This window comes from Notothenia rossii (assembly GCF_949606895.1).
Source record: "Notothenia rossii genome assembly, chromosome: 11".
NCBI lineage: Eukaryota > Metazoa > Chordata > Actinopteri > Perciformes > Nototheniidae > Notothenia > Notothenia rossii.
Genome location: NC_136910.1, coordinates 50,583,266 through 50,600,417, shown reverse-complemented (window position 1 = coordinate 50,600,417; position 17,152 = coordinate 50,583,266). Strand labels below are relative to the sequence as shown.

The window sequence follows — 17,152 nt, the reverse complement described above, 5'->3', positions numbered from 1 at the left end:
TCCTTCTCTAGCTCACTCCCCCTCCGTCTATTACAAAGTGCGCAGGTAAAAGCAACCGGATATAACCACAAACGTCACCACACAAATCCAATGACACGCCCACCACCTATAGTGACTCAAAAAACATATACCGTAACAAACACAGAAAAATACTTCGAATGTGGCTCCTACACTAAGTTCTAAAACAAATAAGTCAAAACGTCTTATGATTAAAACAGAATTGGCCTTTTTGAACTTGTATGTATCAATTTAAAGAAGCAATGCTCAGACATGTCAATAGTGGCTTTATTCTTGCCCCTGAATAACAATGAGTAACTTTGCCTTTAAAAAGCATCGCATTGTCTTCCATAATATCCTATCCAGCTTGGTGACTGAAGCACGGCCCCGGAAAGAGCACATATTGGCTAGCAGCAAGTATTAAAAAGAAGTCTGTGGTATGAAAAAGGGTCGTCGTGTTCATGAACCTTTCCTATGTGGGATGGCAGCAATTGACCCAAACATGCAGCACTCTGCTTTGAAGACTGTCTCTAAATCCACTTTCAAGGAAACTCAGTCCATCTGCCCACCACAGTCCCCAGTGCCCTTGTGAAATGAAATGTCAGATGTGACGCAAAGGGGGGATTTGTAACAGCTCCTTTAGCTGTGAGGACTTCAATTTACAATTTGAATAAAACAGCACTGTCTCTCCCTCGCTCATTCCGCCCCCATCATCACAAACCGGAGGAGCTCGCCAAATACAGATGACCTTTTGCTGTCTTCTCTCTGATTGTGTGAAAACATCCGCAACTTTTGGGAAGTGGTTCCACTTCTCAGGGCTGCCGAAAGAACCGCAAAGCTCCCACTCCATCCTGAAGGGCACTCAGGCAAAAGCACTCTCCAGTTGTTTATGTCTGAATTAAACGTGATTGCATTATGCCTCTCTGTGATCACCAGAGAGTCAACCGTTTTGGCATCTGCCTTCAATGCAAATGATTTTTTTAAACGATAAAACTCTCCCAGTTGCTCGACTTTACTTGACCTCTACTTGAATACATTTCCATATAAAGATATTACAGTTAAAAGCTTAATACAAAGACGTCTCTGTCCTTATCTCACCCTTGCTGAAAGTCATTATGGGCCATAAATGAAGTTGATGCTTCTAAGTTGACTTTTAACAATCTTGCACATATTGTATACTGTATCCATGTCACAACGAGGATGGTACATATTCCAACATTATTTTAACTACAATTAACATTGTGACGACTGAAGTCCTAATTATAAACTATTTAATTACAAGTGCATTAACAAGCGATCTCATGTGAAAAATAATAGCAGAAACTATTGATTAGACCTGCTGCTATGGCAACTCTTGCCGGTAGATGTACTCAGCTGTAGCTAATTAATTTTGCTAACTCAACCAGGGGCTGTGTCCCAATTCAGCAGCCGCATCCTCCAGAGGAATATGAGCCATCGTTAATGACATCAATTCCACGTGTGTGTTCCCTGCTATGAATGTCTGTCTCATTTTCCGTGAGTCTGTTCATTTACATTCACACATAGATTTTTATAAAGTGAAGGTAGCTTCCGGGTCTGATCAGTGAAGACATGAGCAAGTTCCTCAAACCTGCATTATTTCTAATGGCCAGCAGGGCCACTGGTTGCAAAATAAGTCTAATTTTATAGAAGTGTACGAGAATATGACCCTACTTTAGATATTGATTATGCTTGGTTGGCTAAAGGCAAAACCATGTAAATCACAAAAATACACCTTTCTTGTCATTTATAGAACATAATAAAAACAAGGTATTTCATTTATCACTCATTTTAGAGCAATTACATATTTCGGTACCACTTTACAATAAGACTTATAAAGGATTCATAAAGGGTTTATAATTAGGTTATGAATTAGGTTGTAAACACTTTATTAATCATTAAGAACCATTTATAAACCAGTTCTAACATAGTTTCCATACATCAACACAGGCTCACTATTTGGCAAGATGACTAAGCCTTATATTGGCTACTTAGCAAGAATCAACCCAGTGAACAACAGATACCAAGGATGCTGGCTGATGAAGAAGACGAAGTAAACTAGGTAGCCAATATAAGACTTAGCAGTACAGATAAATGTGGGCTCACTATTTGGCAAGCAACCGGTGACAGTTGCCCTGTTTATCTCATGTCTTATAAAAGGTTATTTATCATTTATAAAGTGTTTACAACCTAATTAATAAATGAATTACAAACTATTCGTAAACCCTTTATAAGGGTAGTCTTATTGTAAAGTGGTACCTACATTTCTTTCCATCAAACTCTCTTTTTTTGGAATGCAGGTTTATGTTTTGATTGTATGGCTTGAGGCCCAGCTTATCATTGGTACATTTTCTATAGTATCAGGATAATACTGGTCGCCTTCATTGTTAGTGACGCCAATTATATTTCATGAAATCATTAAAGATGCTACATTTGGACAAGGGAACATATTTTGTATGTATACAAAATAACAGAAAACAAGAATAAAGTTTGCTGCCTAGACAAAAGAAAGAGTGACCAAAAGAACAGTAAAACCAAAAAGAGAGAAAAACTCAAGGTGAAGTTCACCCGAATTAAACGTGAAAACCACCATTGTTCTTGTTTCTACATCCTTGCATCTGCATTTATAAAGACCTGTGGGAATTTGTCGTCCAGCAAGTTTAATGGCAGTGAGCTGTGCAGACTTACACAATAGTAGCAGCTCCAGCCGGTGACAGTGTGGGCCGTGTCTCTCATCTCCTGCAGAGCCTCGGCCCGCAGGTAGCCCAGCTCCCTCAGGCAGCCGTCATGAAACATCCGAGTGCAGATCCTGCAGGGGTACAAGTCGTCCGCTGTCCACACCTCACACACGTCACACATCTCATCGCTCGATGGCTGAGGTGAGAAGAGGGTCAGCGTCATTTACACAAAGATTTTCGTCGCAATCTTGCAATCATTTCGATAACAGATGGATGGATGGAAAAAGCAATTATTGTTTTGCGTTAGGGTTTGTTGGTGTGATGGGTATTATATGATATATATTGTAGCGGTAGTTCATATTGTTGTCTTGCTCACGGTCTTGAATAAATGATAAACACAGCACTTCTTTTGAAAAGAATATTTGATGTGATTATCCAAGACGTGTTTGTTGTCAGTTTTTTCCAACTTCTTTGCAGACTCCAATTACAGTTAGGATACATTCTGCTTTCAAGCAAGAGAACATGACTAGAGAATCTATTTCTTCAGGGCTGTAGATGTCTCACAGATGAGAGCATGTCAAAAGTCCTTAGTCACATCTTATCTTACAGTTATGGCTCAAGTCTTTTAACCTGATGACTCCATTTACATTGACAAGCTCCATACATCATGAAGACATGTCAGAAAGAGATGCATGTTGCCTGCGGGGACTTCGACCTTTAAATTAGGTCATTTGGCAGATTCTAAGATGCAGTGCTTTACCTCAAAATCTAAAGTAATCATTTCAAATGCCCTACAGACATACATTTTCATTGCGGCTCACAGTTAACCCTATAACACTGCTGCTCTTAGAGGGCAAAATGAATTGTTCTCCTAAAGCTTGTACTAAAGGAAAGGCCATGGGGTCAATGCAATCCCTAGTGTTTCTCCACTTGGGATAATGTTTGTGCTTGGCAACTTCTGGCATTCTGAGTGTTGAAGTATAAGGTGTGCATAGTGGATATTTTTGCCTTAGAGTTGTGATAAAAAAAGCATGAAAAGAGGAAAGGAAGCATAAATTCACTAGTTCGCATAGATTTTGATATGTCTTGCATTGAATGGAGTGGTGCAATAACATTCAGGGTACAACCACTGGTAAAAGAAATAGGATGTTAATATAGGCTCCAGAAAGATAGTTACTATCAAATCCACTATTATGAATAAGTTGAAAACTCAACCCTCAACCCTGGCTATTGTTTGATTCATTTTAAGGTGAGGAATCATCTCACCAACATACAATTGAGTGTCATCAGCATAGTACTGTAAGTGAAACAAGGTCTTAAGATGGGGTTGAGAAAGAATCATATATTAGTAGGTATACCGTATTTGAAATCAGAAAATAAAGAGAGTTGCCAATGGAGATAATTTGCAATCTAACAGAAAGTAAACAATTTCAAACATATTTAGTTTGCTTTTTTAGGTAGTTTTAGTTTTGCTATAACAGAAAAATCCACCCACCAAGAGGAAGAGAATAACATAACCATCCATATTCCTTTACTTACTGTGGTCTACACATCATTTTACATTACATTTCAGCTCGTTCGAAACTCCCAAGTACATATCTATCATTTTATTTGGGGGTTTCTGTGGACCTTTCTATGTCTGTACCTCTTGTAAAAGTGCAGCATCGGCAGTACAGCGAGTGTTCAGCAGGCAGTGTTTACTCTTTGCAAAATACAGAAACCTAATGGAGTCGTTCCTCCTATGAACTCCATACCCTGCTTGTAAGCGCCGCCCAGGACAAGGTCACCTCTCTGAGGCAGCCGGAGCATCCCGCCCACAGGAGGCTCGCTGTGAAGAGCCCTCATGCACAACCCGTAAATAACAAATTAAAGGCTTAACAGAAAATAAAAACGTTATACTAATGCTTTCTCACCTTCAACAAGGGTTGTTTAGATAAATAGTCCCTTTACAGCCAGCTTTATCATAATGCCTAACCTGAAAGAAGGAAAAGATAATGCTCTGCTGTTGCCATGGAGATTCTGTCTCTTTAATACCAGGATTTTGGGATTTATAGTGTCTGTTTTGGTAAGGTAAAAAGTATTATGTGATATATAACTTAAATAACATCCTGGCTATGATTACCCACATCCCTATTTAAGGGTCACCTATTATGTGTCCTCTATGTGTAAAGAGATTCTGAAAGTTTCAGGAAAAACGAAAAAGAAATCGGTCTGAAAATGAGCTGATCTGATTTTGGCCACTTTCTGATGTCATAACCAGCGGTGCACATAAGTGGTACGCAGATACGCATGCGCGGCAACAATCTCAAATGCGTACCGTCACTTGTGTCACAAAGCCCATTTGCGTACCGACGTACTTGTGAAGCTTTTCCAGAAGGCGGTTAGATCACCGGACGACAGAGTCGGTTTCCGTGTGCACAGACAGGGCTGCTGTTAACGTCGGTCTGTACAGCAGCACTGCGCTAAAACAGCTGATCACAACGTTCACACGCTCTGTGGTCACGAAGCCCTGCACTCCACTAACCCCCCCCTCCCCGCTGACATTCGCGATACAGAGGGCTTCATACTCCACTAGCACAAACACTGACTCCAGCTGCTCATCTGAGTACCTCACTGAGAAAGTTGTGTGCATCCCTGGTCATAACGATGTTTTGGCTTGTGTAACCATTAGCCAATCACCAACCAAGGTAACCCCCCCCCCACATTATCACCTGAATTTCCTCCTAGAGCACCATTGTGTTATTTTTAACCACATATCTCTCAGAGGGGCGCGGGGAGTGGCTCCTTGTTTTCATCTAAAGTAACAGACAGAGAATCAGCACTTTTGAAACAGGGCTGAAACAGAGGGGTTTATGGCATGCTACAATGCATGATCTGCAAGACCTTTAATATATTGATGAAAACAGTATAATAGGGGACCTTTAAGCTCAGATATTACCTGCTCTTTCTTTTTCAGCTCCACCTCTACGGGCTGGTCGTCATCGGCTTCCCTTTTGGGCCGAACGAAAGCAGGTGGCGTGAGCTGATGGGTCTTGTCGAGATCTTCCGGTTCAACTCCTTTCCCGTCCCGTAACCTGGACCAAGACTCCTGGTTGACTTTGCAGTCTTCCTTGGCCGGCTGCGAGGTGGACGGACCTGGGTTATTGTCCGTGTCCTCTGGCTCCGCCTCCTCTGTTGTATTGTCATCAGCATTGGCCGAAGGTTTCGCTTTAGCTTCGCCTTCCTCTTCTTCGTCGTCCGAATTTTTGGCGGGGGCAGGGCGGTCCTTAATGCCCGACTGGAAGGCAAAGACCACAGCGTTGCATTTCTGCACCTTCTCCACCTGCTGCTTCTTTGACATGAGCACTCCCATGGCTACAGACAGATGGAGAGAGAAAGAGACAGAGAACCGTTACACAAGTGCGCTGCATTTATAATTCACTGCAAGAGTGACTCACAATTGTACAGTTGATATCCAAGTTTAAAGCCTCTGATAACTTCTGCTTCATCACGATTGTGCAGGCGTGGATTAATCAGATTCAGTTGACAGTCCTGGCAACATGAGAACACAAGCCCACAGCTGTCATGGCGATTAGATTATTGCTACATTGTGATTGGTACATGGAAGTACTTTAGATCACATTTTACCAATTGATGTACACCCACTTTAAACCAGTACAAAAATCACAACGAAAAAACAAATCGAGACCCTTTCCATCATCGTAATTGAGTGCTGATATAGGTTCAGGGATTCAATATAACCTTGTGTTCCATTACATATACACTGGCACAGCTACCACATAGCTCAATGTATACACGGTCATGAAAAGTGCATACAAACATGAATGTGACCTTTATTAGTTCCTACTTTACAAAGAGCTGCTAGAGGCACATTGGAAGTATGGTAAACAAACCAAAGAACTCTCTTGTAAAGGGAAGACAATATGGGAAATGTGCTGCACTCAAACAGAGATGATGTTTTGAACCTATGAATATATTAACTGTCTTTTCTCTTTTCCGTACTCGCTGAACAGCAAGGCCTCTTTCAAATCCCTTCCTTTCAGCAACACTGCCCCTAAAGTCCTCTCCTGATTACCAATAAACCTTCCCCATCTGCTCCTGTTCCCACATTTCTGTGCCAGTATTTCACGATTCAATATCCATGAAGATGTAGATACTGACTGAGATTATGGTTTTTGCTTGAATGATTCTAGTAACAAATGTAAAAATGTGTAATCTAAAAACGGAATAGGTCATTCCACTCACAGCAAAACGCCCTAGATTGCAGATTTGTATCTAAACCACCACATACAAGATTTTCAATCCCAGATGGGGCCCTTGCAGTGGTAGCAGATGTTTGACAAAAACAGCAAATGTTGCCTTCACGTTCAAAGGCTCCTTTTCTTACTTGGGAGTAAGGGATAGCGTACACATCGATGTGGAAATCTATACTTTGGTTTAATGTGCTTGTGGCCATCATCAACGCATCACGTGAAGGATGTCTTGTATCTCAAGAGCAGTCAATAATAGGTGTTCAAAACTCTAAGGAATCAAAAAGACCGCCATAAAAACCCTTTTGAAGGTCTGAAAGCAATTTAACAAGAAATATATATTCTACACATTTGCTCAGTTGTGTATTTCCTCAACTGTTGTCCTAGTTATTTTGTTGGTATACCTTACTCTAAAGAGTTTTTCAAAACCGATGTTCAGAGCACTGTAAATAGAAATGTCCAACATTTCTATAAGCCCCAGTATTTCATCCACACATGTGCTTTTTTCAGGGAATTTCTATTCCTCTGTTTACCATCCAATTTCCAAAACCCAATGTTCCTACATTGGTTGGAGTCCATATTTTGCTTTTGAGTTCAAATAATAGAGAATGAACCGTGGTTGTGTATATGTGGTCCTTTTTAAATAGTCAAAAATCTGTGTTTTGATCAATATCACCTTTTCGTCAATGCTAACTGTTGACTGAAAGCAATCTGGTCTGGATAAGATAGAAGATAAGATCAACTTTATCGACCACAGAGGAGAACATGAACTTCACTATCTATTCAGGTTTTCAATGAGTTTTTGCTGGTTATCTTTAGACTGCTGGCATTCGTCTTTATCCCAAATAATCCGATTTTCCCAGTGTTATTGATCTTGTTTGTGGCAAGACTATTTTCTTTGGTCATTGACCTTGAATCTGCAAAACTCCTGGATTTGTCAGAAATTGATTGCATAAGTCCTAGGTGAGTCATACGCTGTATATTTTGAACAGAAGAATGCTGAAACTGACTCTTTTTCACTAAAGTGAGACCCACACGTAAATTCCATTATTGCAAAAAGGTGCCTCGTGGATTCAAGTAGATTACACGGTACTCATGAGACGTGTGTCTTTGCTCTCAAACGCAATTCCATCCATCCGCACTCCACGTACAGTAAGTGCTTGTGTGAAATTCAATCGCATTTATTTGCAGTGAAATGGGAGTCCATACTCTCTCTCTTGCTCTAATATGTTCTCAGGCTGCTGGTGGACTCCAGGTGCTTTATAAACTGTAGAAGCTACAACACTCATTTGCAATCGCACAGACCTCAACACAAGCCGCACTGTCTCCGGTTTCATGCATTTAGACAATAAAAAAAGAACATCCAGGGTTACAAACAGTCAGGTGACATGTCATCAGTGTATAAAAATAGCCACTATCAAACGCTTCTTGGTGTCTTTGTTCTATTTTGGTTTGCTTTCATGCAGTCAAAGACTAGACAAAGTGATACTTTATTGATTCCTGCATCAGAAATCTATTTAGGCTGGCATCTCTCTGAAGGGAGGTCAAAGGTCAAGTCAGTTAAAGCAAAGCACTCCTGCAGAAGAGAAACTCCCTCATACTTTATATACTTTGAGATTTTAGCCTTTGCAGACCATTAACATGCACACACATATTTAACACACTACAAGAAAGGGAAAACCCCCAAAAGCATAATGGGCCCTCTTTAACTGTGTCCCAGACTTGTTTTAACAATGTATTTGTGTGTCACACTCGATAATTGACTGCATCAAGTATACTTCAAACTGCCAACGTGCCTATTAAAATCACTTGAGTGTGTTGTTTATGTACTGTATTGTGCACAATTGAAATCGAAAAGGTCCTCAGAGTTGGATAAAAAGTCCAAAATGGACAGATGATTAGTTACAAGCCATCAAACAAAACAAAAAAGACTGAAAGACAGAAATAGCTTTCTTTTAATAAGTGCACTATGTTCAATCTTTTTCAAAACACAGAGGGAGATAAATACAGTACGTTCGGACTCTGTACTTTTTTTTTTTTTTTAAAGTGATGACATGATGAAACATATTTTCCTTAGCTCTTTTCCCTGTTATACCAAAACCAATCCAAACTACTCCTGCATTAAAATAATGGAACAGAACCTTTCAGCCATAAGCTCATCTATGCTGAACTCACTGAGCTGATTGTCATTCCTGCAGTTAGGGTAACAACCTATCCACTATTCCATAGGCCCCTGTGTATTTTAATCCTGTAGTATTCTTAGCATGTTGCTGTCATTTATTAGACAGCAGGAGGGCTTTGTACCTAGTGACTGACCGTTTAAATTAAGTGGTCGTCATTGAGGAAGACTATCATTGCAGGGCATAGCTTAGCAGTTATTTTGTGGCTTGTAACTGGAGGTTTTTACCATTCTCGGTTAAATTCTCACTTTTTGTCCAACGCTGATCCCATCCTCTATATCCATTTTGCATTTTCAAGATCTTGGTTTGTGCGTTTCCTGTTTTATTCCTGTGTTTTCTCTCCTGTTTGATTGTCTGTCCTGGCCTTATTAGTTTCACCTGTCCCCATCAGCCCTTCAATTACATGACCTCCTACAAACCTGCCCTCTATCCCCTCATCATGCTCGTCCTGCTTTTCTGTTGGCCTCTAGCAGATCCTTGTATGATGCTGTTTGTAATGAAGGTAAGTTCTGTTCTGTTCTGGCCTTGCTATTTCAAATGTAGCCTTGAATAAGGTATAGGTGCTTCTGTGTCCTGCATTTGGGTCCACTCTGCTCCACTTATACTCTTGAAAAACATAGCACATCAACAAAACAGAAGATGAAAAGACACTAGGCACAGAGACATAATATGTTTGTATCTGGGTTTTTTTCTCAAATCTTGTACTTAATTGCTTGGAGTTTTAGGTCTTTGTGAACATCCCAAAAACATTCTGTCCTCAGACACTCGCCCCGCCCCCTTACCATGTATCGCTGACTGATTGGACGATGCAGCCCATGCACTGATCTGTTGCTTCTTAACCTGTTCTTGACATGAGAGCAGTTTCCCAGCGGAGTGAAGAAAACACATGAACCTCACGGGAGTCACTCCTCAGTTTATAAAGTGTTTTGTTTCAATTAATGTATCATTTAGTTACAAATATGTAATATATCTTAAGAACAAAGTGGTCAAAAATCATTTTATTCATTTATTGGAAACATTTTTCATGATCGCTTTTTTCGTTTTACATTTTCATGTATTGTCATTTCCATTCAGTCAATTACAGTCAGTACTATTTTTAAAATGTTAATTTGCTACATATCCACACAAGCAAAAGCAGTGTGCAATCCAATGAATGTTAATCTAACTGGGTTTTGATAGTAAACATATCTCTTTTTCTTCTCACAATTATTTTATTTCTATTGTGCACTCAAATCAATATTATTCAAACGTTTGTTTATCAATTTTAAGAATGGCGTTTATCTTTTTTGAGATTGAGTTCTTATTTTATTTTATTTATTTGGGTCTACAACAGATGATACAAATGTTTATGTCAGTAAATGTGTGCTAACAGAGGCGGGGTGTTTGTGAAAATAAGGGGGAAAGAGCTGGATGCTTTCAGAAGATCTGTGCGGCGTCATCACAAACGGACGTCGCTTCACGTGACGCTCCGGAGGAAAGGACCAAGGATGTCCCTATTGCTCTTAAAACTCATTTCCCTGCTTCTTCTCCCTTCTCGTGGTTTCCTTGTGTCTCTCCATGCTTCCCTGGTGGGAGGGACTAAGACGGAAAATACGCAAGTGAGGGACGCATGGATTGCATTTAACCGAAGTGAGATGCAGCCTTCAAGTTGCTGTTATAGGGACATAATTATCCACTGAAGTGACCTTCCCACTCAGGCTCGGAGCATCGCTGGCACAGAAATGAGACAGCAGCAGCCTTTGGATGCCAGAAATGCCAACTTGTAAACTGCAGCCTCTTTCACAAGAACCCAAGCAAATAAGCACGTTTTACGGTTTTTGAATGCTTGAGGGCAGAATGACATAACTTATACTGTATGGTTGATATAATGCTCAGATGCTGCCACCACAGTTGGATGCTCAAATACTGAGCAGTGCAGATAATGGGCCGTGTCATCTTAAAAGGGATGATTACAAAAATTGCTCTTTAATGGCTATCAAAGTGAACAGGCTTAATAATCATAAACACAAGCGAGAAAAAGACGAAACAATAATAACAAATAAGTGCTATTAAGCCCCAAGGCCTTAGTACACTATCAAATCAACGGCGGCAGTAAATGACACAGATACCGTATATATCCTTTTGAAAGGAAGTCATAACTCTAAGTAAAAACCTCTCCCTCAACTATTGACAAACAGTACATAAAAAAATTGTAAGAGAAAGACAATGGTATCTATTTTCCTGCATTATTAATAACTATTGTTTATTCACAATAATTCAATAACGGAAATGTTCACTCTTGTGTGTTCAAAGGGAAGCTGAAGACAGGATGCTATCTGTCACCAATATATATTCTTCAAACAATACTGGATAAGGAAACTGCTGAGCATGCAGAAGACCTTGTCATTTTAAGGTTAACTCATAAATGTTATATAAGGGTCTCATGTTGTTTTTCCTCTCAGAGTACAAGTCTATTCTGACACAAATGGGTCAGTGCCTGCCTGGCTTTGATACCTCAGTTTATTAGACAGTGCTGAGCAACCTGTGAATTGGTGGCCTCACAAGTCTGAGATTGGAAAGCTTCTGACCACAGGGCTGTCAAACCCATCAACCTCTTTCCTGCCAAACCCACAGCAAGATTTGTGCAGCTCAACGCCTGCGTGCTCTTTATACTCACTAGAGGGATAGGTGATGGTTTGTTCTCCATGCATGACAGCACTTTAGTGAGTATCTACAGAATAGAGACATGCATGTACTGTATATCCATGTAAATGGAATGGTTTGTTACTATCCTATTTTTGTTTGCTGAAATCTGTCAATTCTAAAAATACGATTTTAAAGAGGACAAGAAAGTCCATTACAGCTACTGGTGTAAGTTATGCTATATATTTTTGACAATTGGATTGTATCAAAGTGTTTTTCAGTCAGCTGACACTTAGCACAGGGAGCGAACAACTCCCGCTAAGGTTAAAGTTGGTCAAAATTCCTGAATAATCATATCCTAATTTAGCGGACGCAAAGTATCCCATAATGTATTGTGAAAAGTAATTTATAACAGATGGCAAATAATAAGTACGGAAAACCATCATCATTGTGCTAGGAAAAAACGTATGAGTATGCTATTTTGTTAGCAGGAGAGTTTCCAGTGCTGCTAAGCTAACTTTAGGACTACAATTCTGGCTTGATTGCTTCTTTGACAATTTATTCTGCCTTTTTTTCAGACGCATACTGAATATCTGATGAAGTAAACCATAATAAAAATGAAGGGTAATTTAATTCGTTACTGGAGTTATTAAAACAGTCATTTGCAAAGATTGCTAACATATTTTAAATAAGTTGGCCAACACTGCCAACTTTCTGAATCAACCCTGGCCTGTTTGCACACACACATTTCCTGTGGAACAAAGGATTATTACAGATTTCATTTTATTTTCTAAACCACAAATTAAATGTTTCAATAATGTATCCAAATTCTCTCCTTTTTCTCATGTTTTTTCTTCATTGACATGAATATGCAATATACCCGGAGCTACTTCTGTGTTTTTAAATCTTTTTAAACAGAAATGATCGAAGTGAAGTTGTTATAAATTCCCTAAAAATTATTTGAAAAAATGATGCCACTCAGGCTTAGCAGTCACCCAAAATCACTTTTGATATTACATTTGAGGGAAAGGATGGCATCAAAGTCTCTCAGGCTTGGCGTTCAGTAGACTCCTGCAGGAGCAGCTACGTGTGCTGCTCTGTTTTCCCTTCTGGAACCGTCTGAATGATTTAAATGCCTCTGGATAAAAAAAGGTCTGGACGAGTGGAAGAAAATCAGGGCCACTCCTTGGGGCTGAACCTGACATATGGCAGAGGAAATGTTATTCTGTCATGCAGCACTGTGATAGAATATTCTCAAGCTGCCGGTATTGCATCGCCTTTGTGTCTCAGATCCGGTATTCTCCTGTTTTCGTCCATATTCCAAGTAGTATATTTTTCATTTTATTTCCCCATTTTCTCTGACACTCTATATACTCTTCCAGAAACTGCATATGTGATTTACGTCAACAATTGACTGTAACGAGCACTCAGGTGATGCAGCTCTCAGGAGAATCCTGGTTTTAATTAAATATTGATTGTTTCAAAGGGAGGTGGCACCAAAGTGCTCCTCAAATCATTGTGATTTTGTTTCTGCTACTCTGAGTTATCCTGTTGAAGCCAGTCTGCACTTTACTCATTAATTTAACACTATCAGACCACGTCGGGACAACAACGAAGGCATCAAACGCATCGCTGGTCCATAGTTAGCGCGTTTGTGAAGCTCCTAATTCCAACCCATAGTTATTTTGTGAATGTTATGCACCCAAGAAATGTTGGCGGATCTATTTTTGTCACACATGCCGGTGGAAAGAAGTTGATTATAATATGCTTAACCAGGAATTTGGTTTGAATTGGAATCCATTTTCTTCCGCAAGCAGTGTATTAGAGGCCAACAGGGACACCGTAAGGTTTTTATTAGTATTCAGTGCTTCGCTGCCCAAGTGTCACCATGGGGAGGTTATTGAGATCTGCAGGGGCTTATACAACAGCCATTTATCAGTCTACGGAAAAATAGTCCACCATTACTTTTTTTCCCCCAGTAATATATTGTGCTGTCCAGGTGCCAAAAAGGGTAATGCTTTAATATGTTGCTCAAAGTGATTAAGACTGCCCTGTTTAGCACGTTAGCTAGAATAACTTAACCTTTAAGGGTGAAAGTTTCCGACTCGGTTTGTCTGCTGGCTGTCAGCCCGATTTACGGAAAAAACTTCCCGCTCCATTTTAATGAAACTTGGAGGAAGGGTGTATTATGAGCCAAGGAAGAACCCATTTCATTTCTGAAGGGAATCTGATTTAGGGCACACAAACTATTCGGCACTAGTGTCCACACTGCAAGATGGAGCATTTAAGGCTGCATTCATGTGGTGTCGAAATAATTGGAAAAATTGGTCTGCGCTCTTCGAAGTGCCAGTCAAGTTGCTCATATTCTCCAAAGAAAACATAATTGAGGGTGACCTCAAAGGAATCACAAATTCCACTGGCAGTTTTGCTCATAAGATTTTTGAAAAATGCTTTTTAAAAAAAATGTTGGGAGGCAATAATTATTTTCAAAGGGACATCAGTGGTTTCCAGCGTTATGACTTAGGACCGCTTAAAACAAACCAAGACATTGTGCAGTCAATCGTCAGGTTGAAGCCTAAGTGTTGCTAGCAGTTCAACTGTAGAGTGGTTTAGATCAATGGCAAGGTAAATATCCACTGCTTTAATTGGAGAAAATGTAATTGGATGATCCAATAACCAACATGGGAACCATTGAGTAAAGATAAGAACCAAACATGTCAAGTACAATCATCTAAATCTGAAATTTTACATTCTATTCACCCAACTAGACAACAGACCCCGTTTCCGAACGACATTTGTCCGACAAACTGTTACGTTACCACACGTTTTACCTCATAAAAGCATGAAAAGGAGGCTAATCTGTTTCTGGCTATGTGTTTCTCTCACTGTATGATTCCCTTTCCCAAAGCTGTTGGATGTCACTGTTATGCGCTGATTAGAATCCCAACCAGCCCTCCTTTTCATTCCTTGTTTCAGAAGAGGAGGACGGTAGAGGGGGGGGCGTATTTTGAATGGGAGCACCACAAAGCACGCCTTTTCATGGGAATTAATCCCCCTTTAGCTGAAGACCTCACCCACGGACCAGGGAAGCAAAGACCTGGAACTAATTACACTAACGAGTTCACCCTGATCGCTGTAATAACCACTGAGTGGAATCATTAACAGCCATTTAAAAAAACATGCAACATGTACGTACACTTGGACACACAGGGCTAAATAAACCAAATAAATATATCATTGCCCCGAGATAAACACTTCTATGAGTATGAATCAACAACTCTCCCTTGGGTATGTCTTGCCTCCTCTTCAACACTTGTACCTGTGTGCACACACAGATAAAGAATGCTCAAGGCTTTGCAAATGTACACGGGGGGGGTGTGAGATTCAGGAAAAAAGGGCCTGAATGGAGGAGGAATTTAAATCTCAATGCATCGTTAGACTGGACACATCACGTTAGCATTCAGGCGCTGCCAGGTCGAAGGGATTCTGTGCCAACCTTGACGCGCAGAGTCTGACAATAAGCAGAGCTCAGGCTGCAGGGATCCATCACAGAGTGAGGAGCAGGACTCACTCACACACAAGGACTCGTATTGGCTGGTTTGTGAAGCCCTCTGTGGGCTGGGAGATAGCAACAACAAGGGGTTGTGAGCAAAGACTGATGGAGAGCTTAATGGACGGCAGCACTCCCCTGTGGGACGGAGCAAAGTACATTACATCTGCTACAGAGAATTCAGAATTATGCAGCCAGTGCCATTAGTTGCAGAATGGATGCAACTTCCTATAAGGTCATAGAAAAAGAAAAGCAGCCAATGACGTACATGCAAGAACTCCCACATTTTTGCCACAATTTCTGCAGATTTGTATGAAACAAAAGCAACTCTCCTTTCCCCCTTTTTCGTTCTGACCTACATACAGTATGCATCCCATCCGTAATGAGGCTTCCCAACAAATACTTGTCCCGCTATAGTTTAGAACATCATTCATAAAAAAAAAAAATAGACCTTGTGTAGCGTCCCGCATGGTTTCTTATGTAACCTTGTGGCATTGTGTGGACTCACCGTAAAGAGTGAAAAGGCTGCTGTTCAGCTTATGTGGAGACTTTGTCCTTTGCGTCTCAAGCCCAGCCGTCCAGCATGGCAAGACTTCACTTGAATGTTATTCTGAAGCCCCCCTCCCGAGAGAGATGAATGGCACGGCAGTTTATTATTCCTTCCCCCTCTTCTAGGTCCCACTGTGGAAATGTACAGTCGTACAGCTTGTCTCCTTTGAGCAGGAACTGAGTCTTCTCGGCGGACAGCTCCGGTGCTGAAATCTTCCTCTCTCTCTTCCTCCACCCTCCTCCTTCCTGAGCTAGTCCCTCAGCATCTGAAGAGACACGCAGCGTGCAGGCTGTTGTAGACAGGAGGAGACTCAAAGGCGGCCACTGAAGTTCAATTTGGGGATTTATAAGCATCGTATTTCAGCCCCCTCCCCCTCCAGAGAGCCCTGCTGCGAGTTATAGTCATTGTAGGTTAACAACTTGTAGGTGCTCCTGGAGTGTGTTGATTGGTTGGAACCATTAAGGACCATGTCACACATGAATGTAATGATTTTGAGAATGGGATGTTGCTTTAATGTTGGAATCCTATTCAAGTCAAAACGATTTTTTGTTTGGCAGCTGGGGTATGCTTCAAAGCAAAGACAGCCTGGAGTCAGAATTTAGCATGGCATGGAGGCATTTTATGCATGCAAAACTGCAGCCATGCAGTACAAATTAAATAAAGTGGGGAGAGTGCATGAAACATATTCAAATCTGCAGTAAAATATGTAGGCTAAATTGTGATTTTTCTTTTACATTTTGGGGTAAATTACACATTTGCGTTCAAATACACATAATTGGTGCAGTGTTTTCTTTCCTTTTTTTACCACAATTTCTAAACAATTTTATAAGCACAAGAGTGTTTATTTAATATCACCCTTCTATAATGTGATTAAAAAATATTAGCAAAGTTGCTTTTGGCAATCCATGCAGTCATCAGCAGATGGGATGCAATAAACTGGTGAATTATTATTTCTGACTTTTATGAGAGTAACCCATTCAATATAATGGAATGTTTTCAGAGCATATATATTAAATAAAAACAAATTTGTCGTGAGAGGTTAGTTAAACTTGCTAAAAAAAAATTGCTTTCATCATTTCCCCTTTCCGCTTATTATGTTTTGAATTTAAAGCCAGTACCAAAGATATGCATTTTTGTTTGATATTAAAGAGAAAAGAAAACGGCAACAGGTATTTCCAATGCTCAAACTAGTATGTGTGTTATTGTGCTTCGAATAAACACCTTAACAACTTTATATTTTAGTATGCATGTCGAAAAAGCTGCTAGAATAAAACAATATATATTAACCAAGTAATACTCACATCCAA

The 17,152-nt window shown here is 40.2% G+C and overlaps 1 protein-coding gene across 2 annotated transcripts in view; it reads right to left on the bottom strand.

Moving 5' to 3' along the window:
* The window catches only part of phf24 (PHD finger protein 24), a 30,679-nt gene extending 14,532 nt beyond the window's left edge, over positions 1 to 16,147 (bottom strand). For both annotated transcript variants that reach the window (XM_079656723.1, XM_079656724.1), the window contains exons 1-3: positions 15,804 to 16,147; positions 5,632 to 6,047; positions 2,704 to 2,889 (exon numbers count right to left, since the gene is read on the bottom strand). In XM_079656723.1, coding sequence (XP_079512849.1) covers positions 2,704 to 2,889; positions 5,632 to 6,045 — 600 coding nt within the window. In that variant the 5' untranslated portion in view covers positions 6,046 to 6,047; positions 15,804 to 16,147. The remainder of the gene's footprint in view (positions 1 to 2,703; positions 2,890 to 5,631; positions 6,048 to 15,803) is intronic.
* Between the last annotated feature and the right edge of the window lie 1,005 nt (positions 16,148 to 17,152).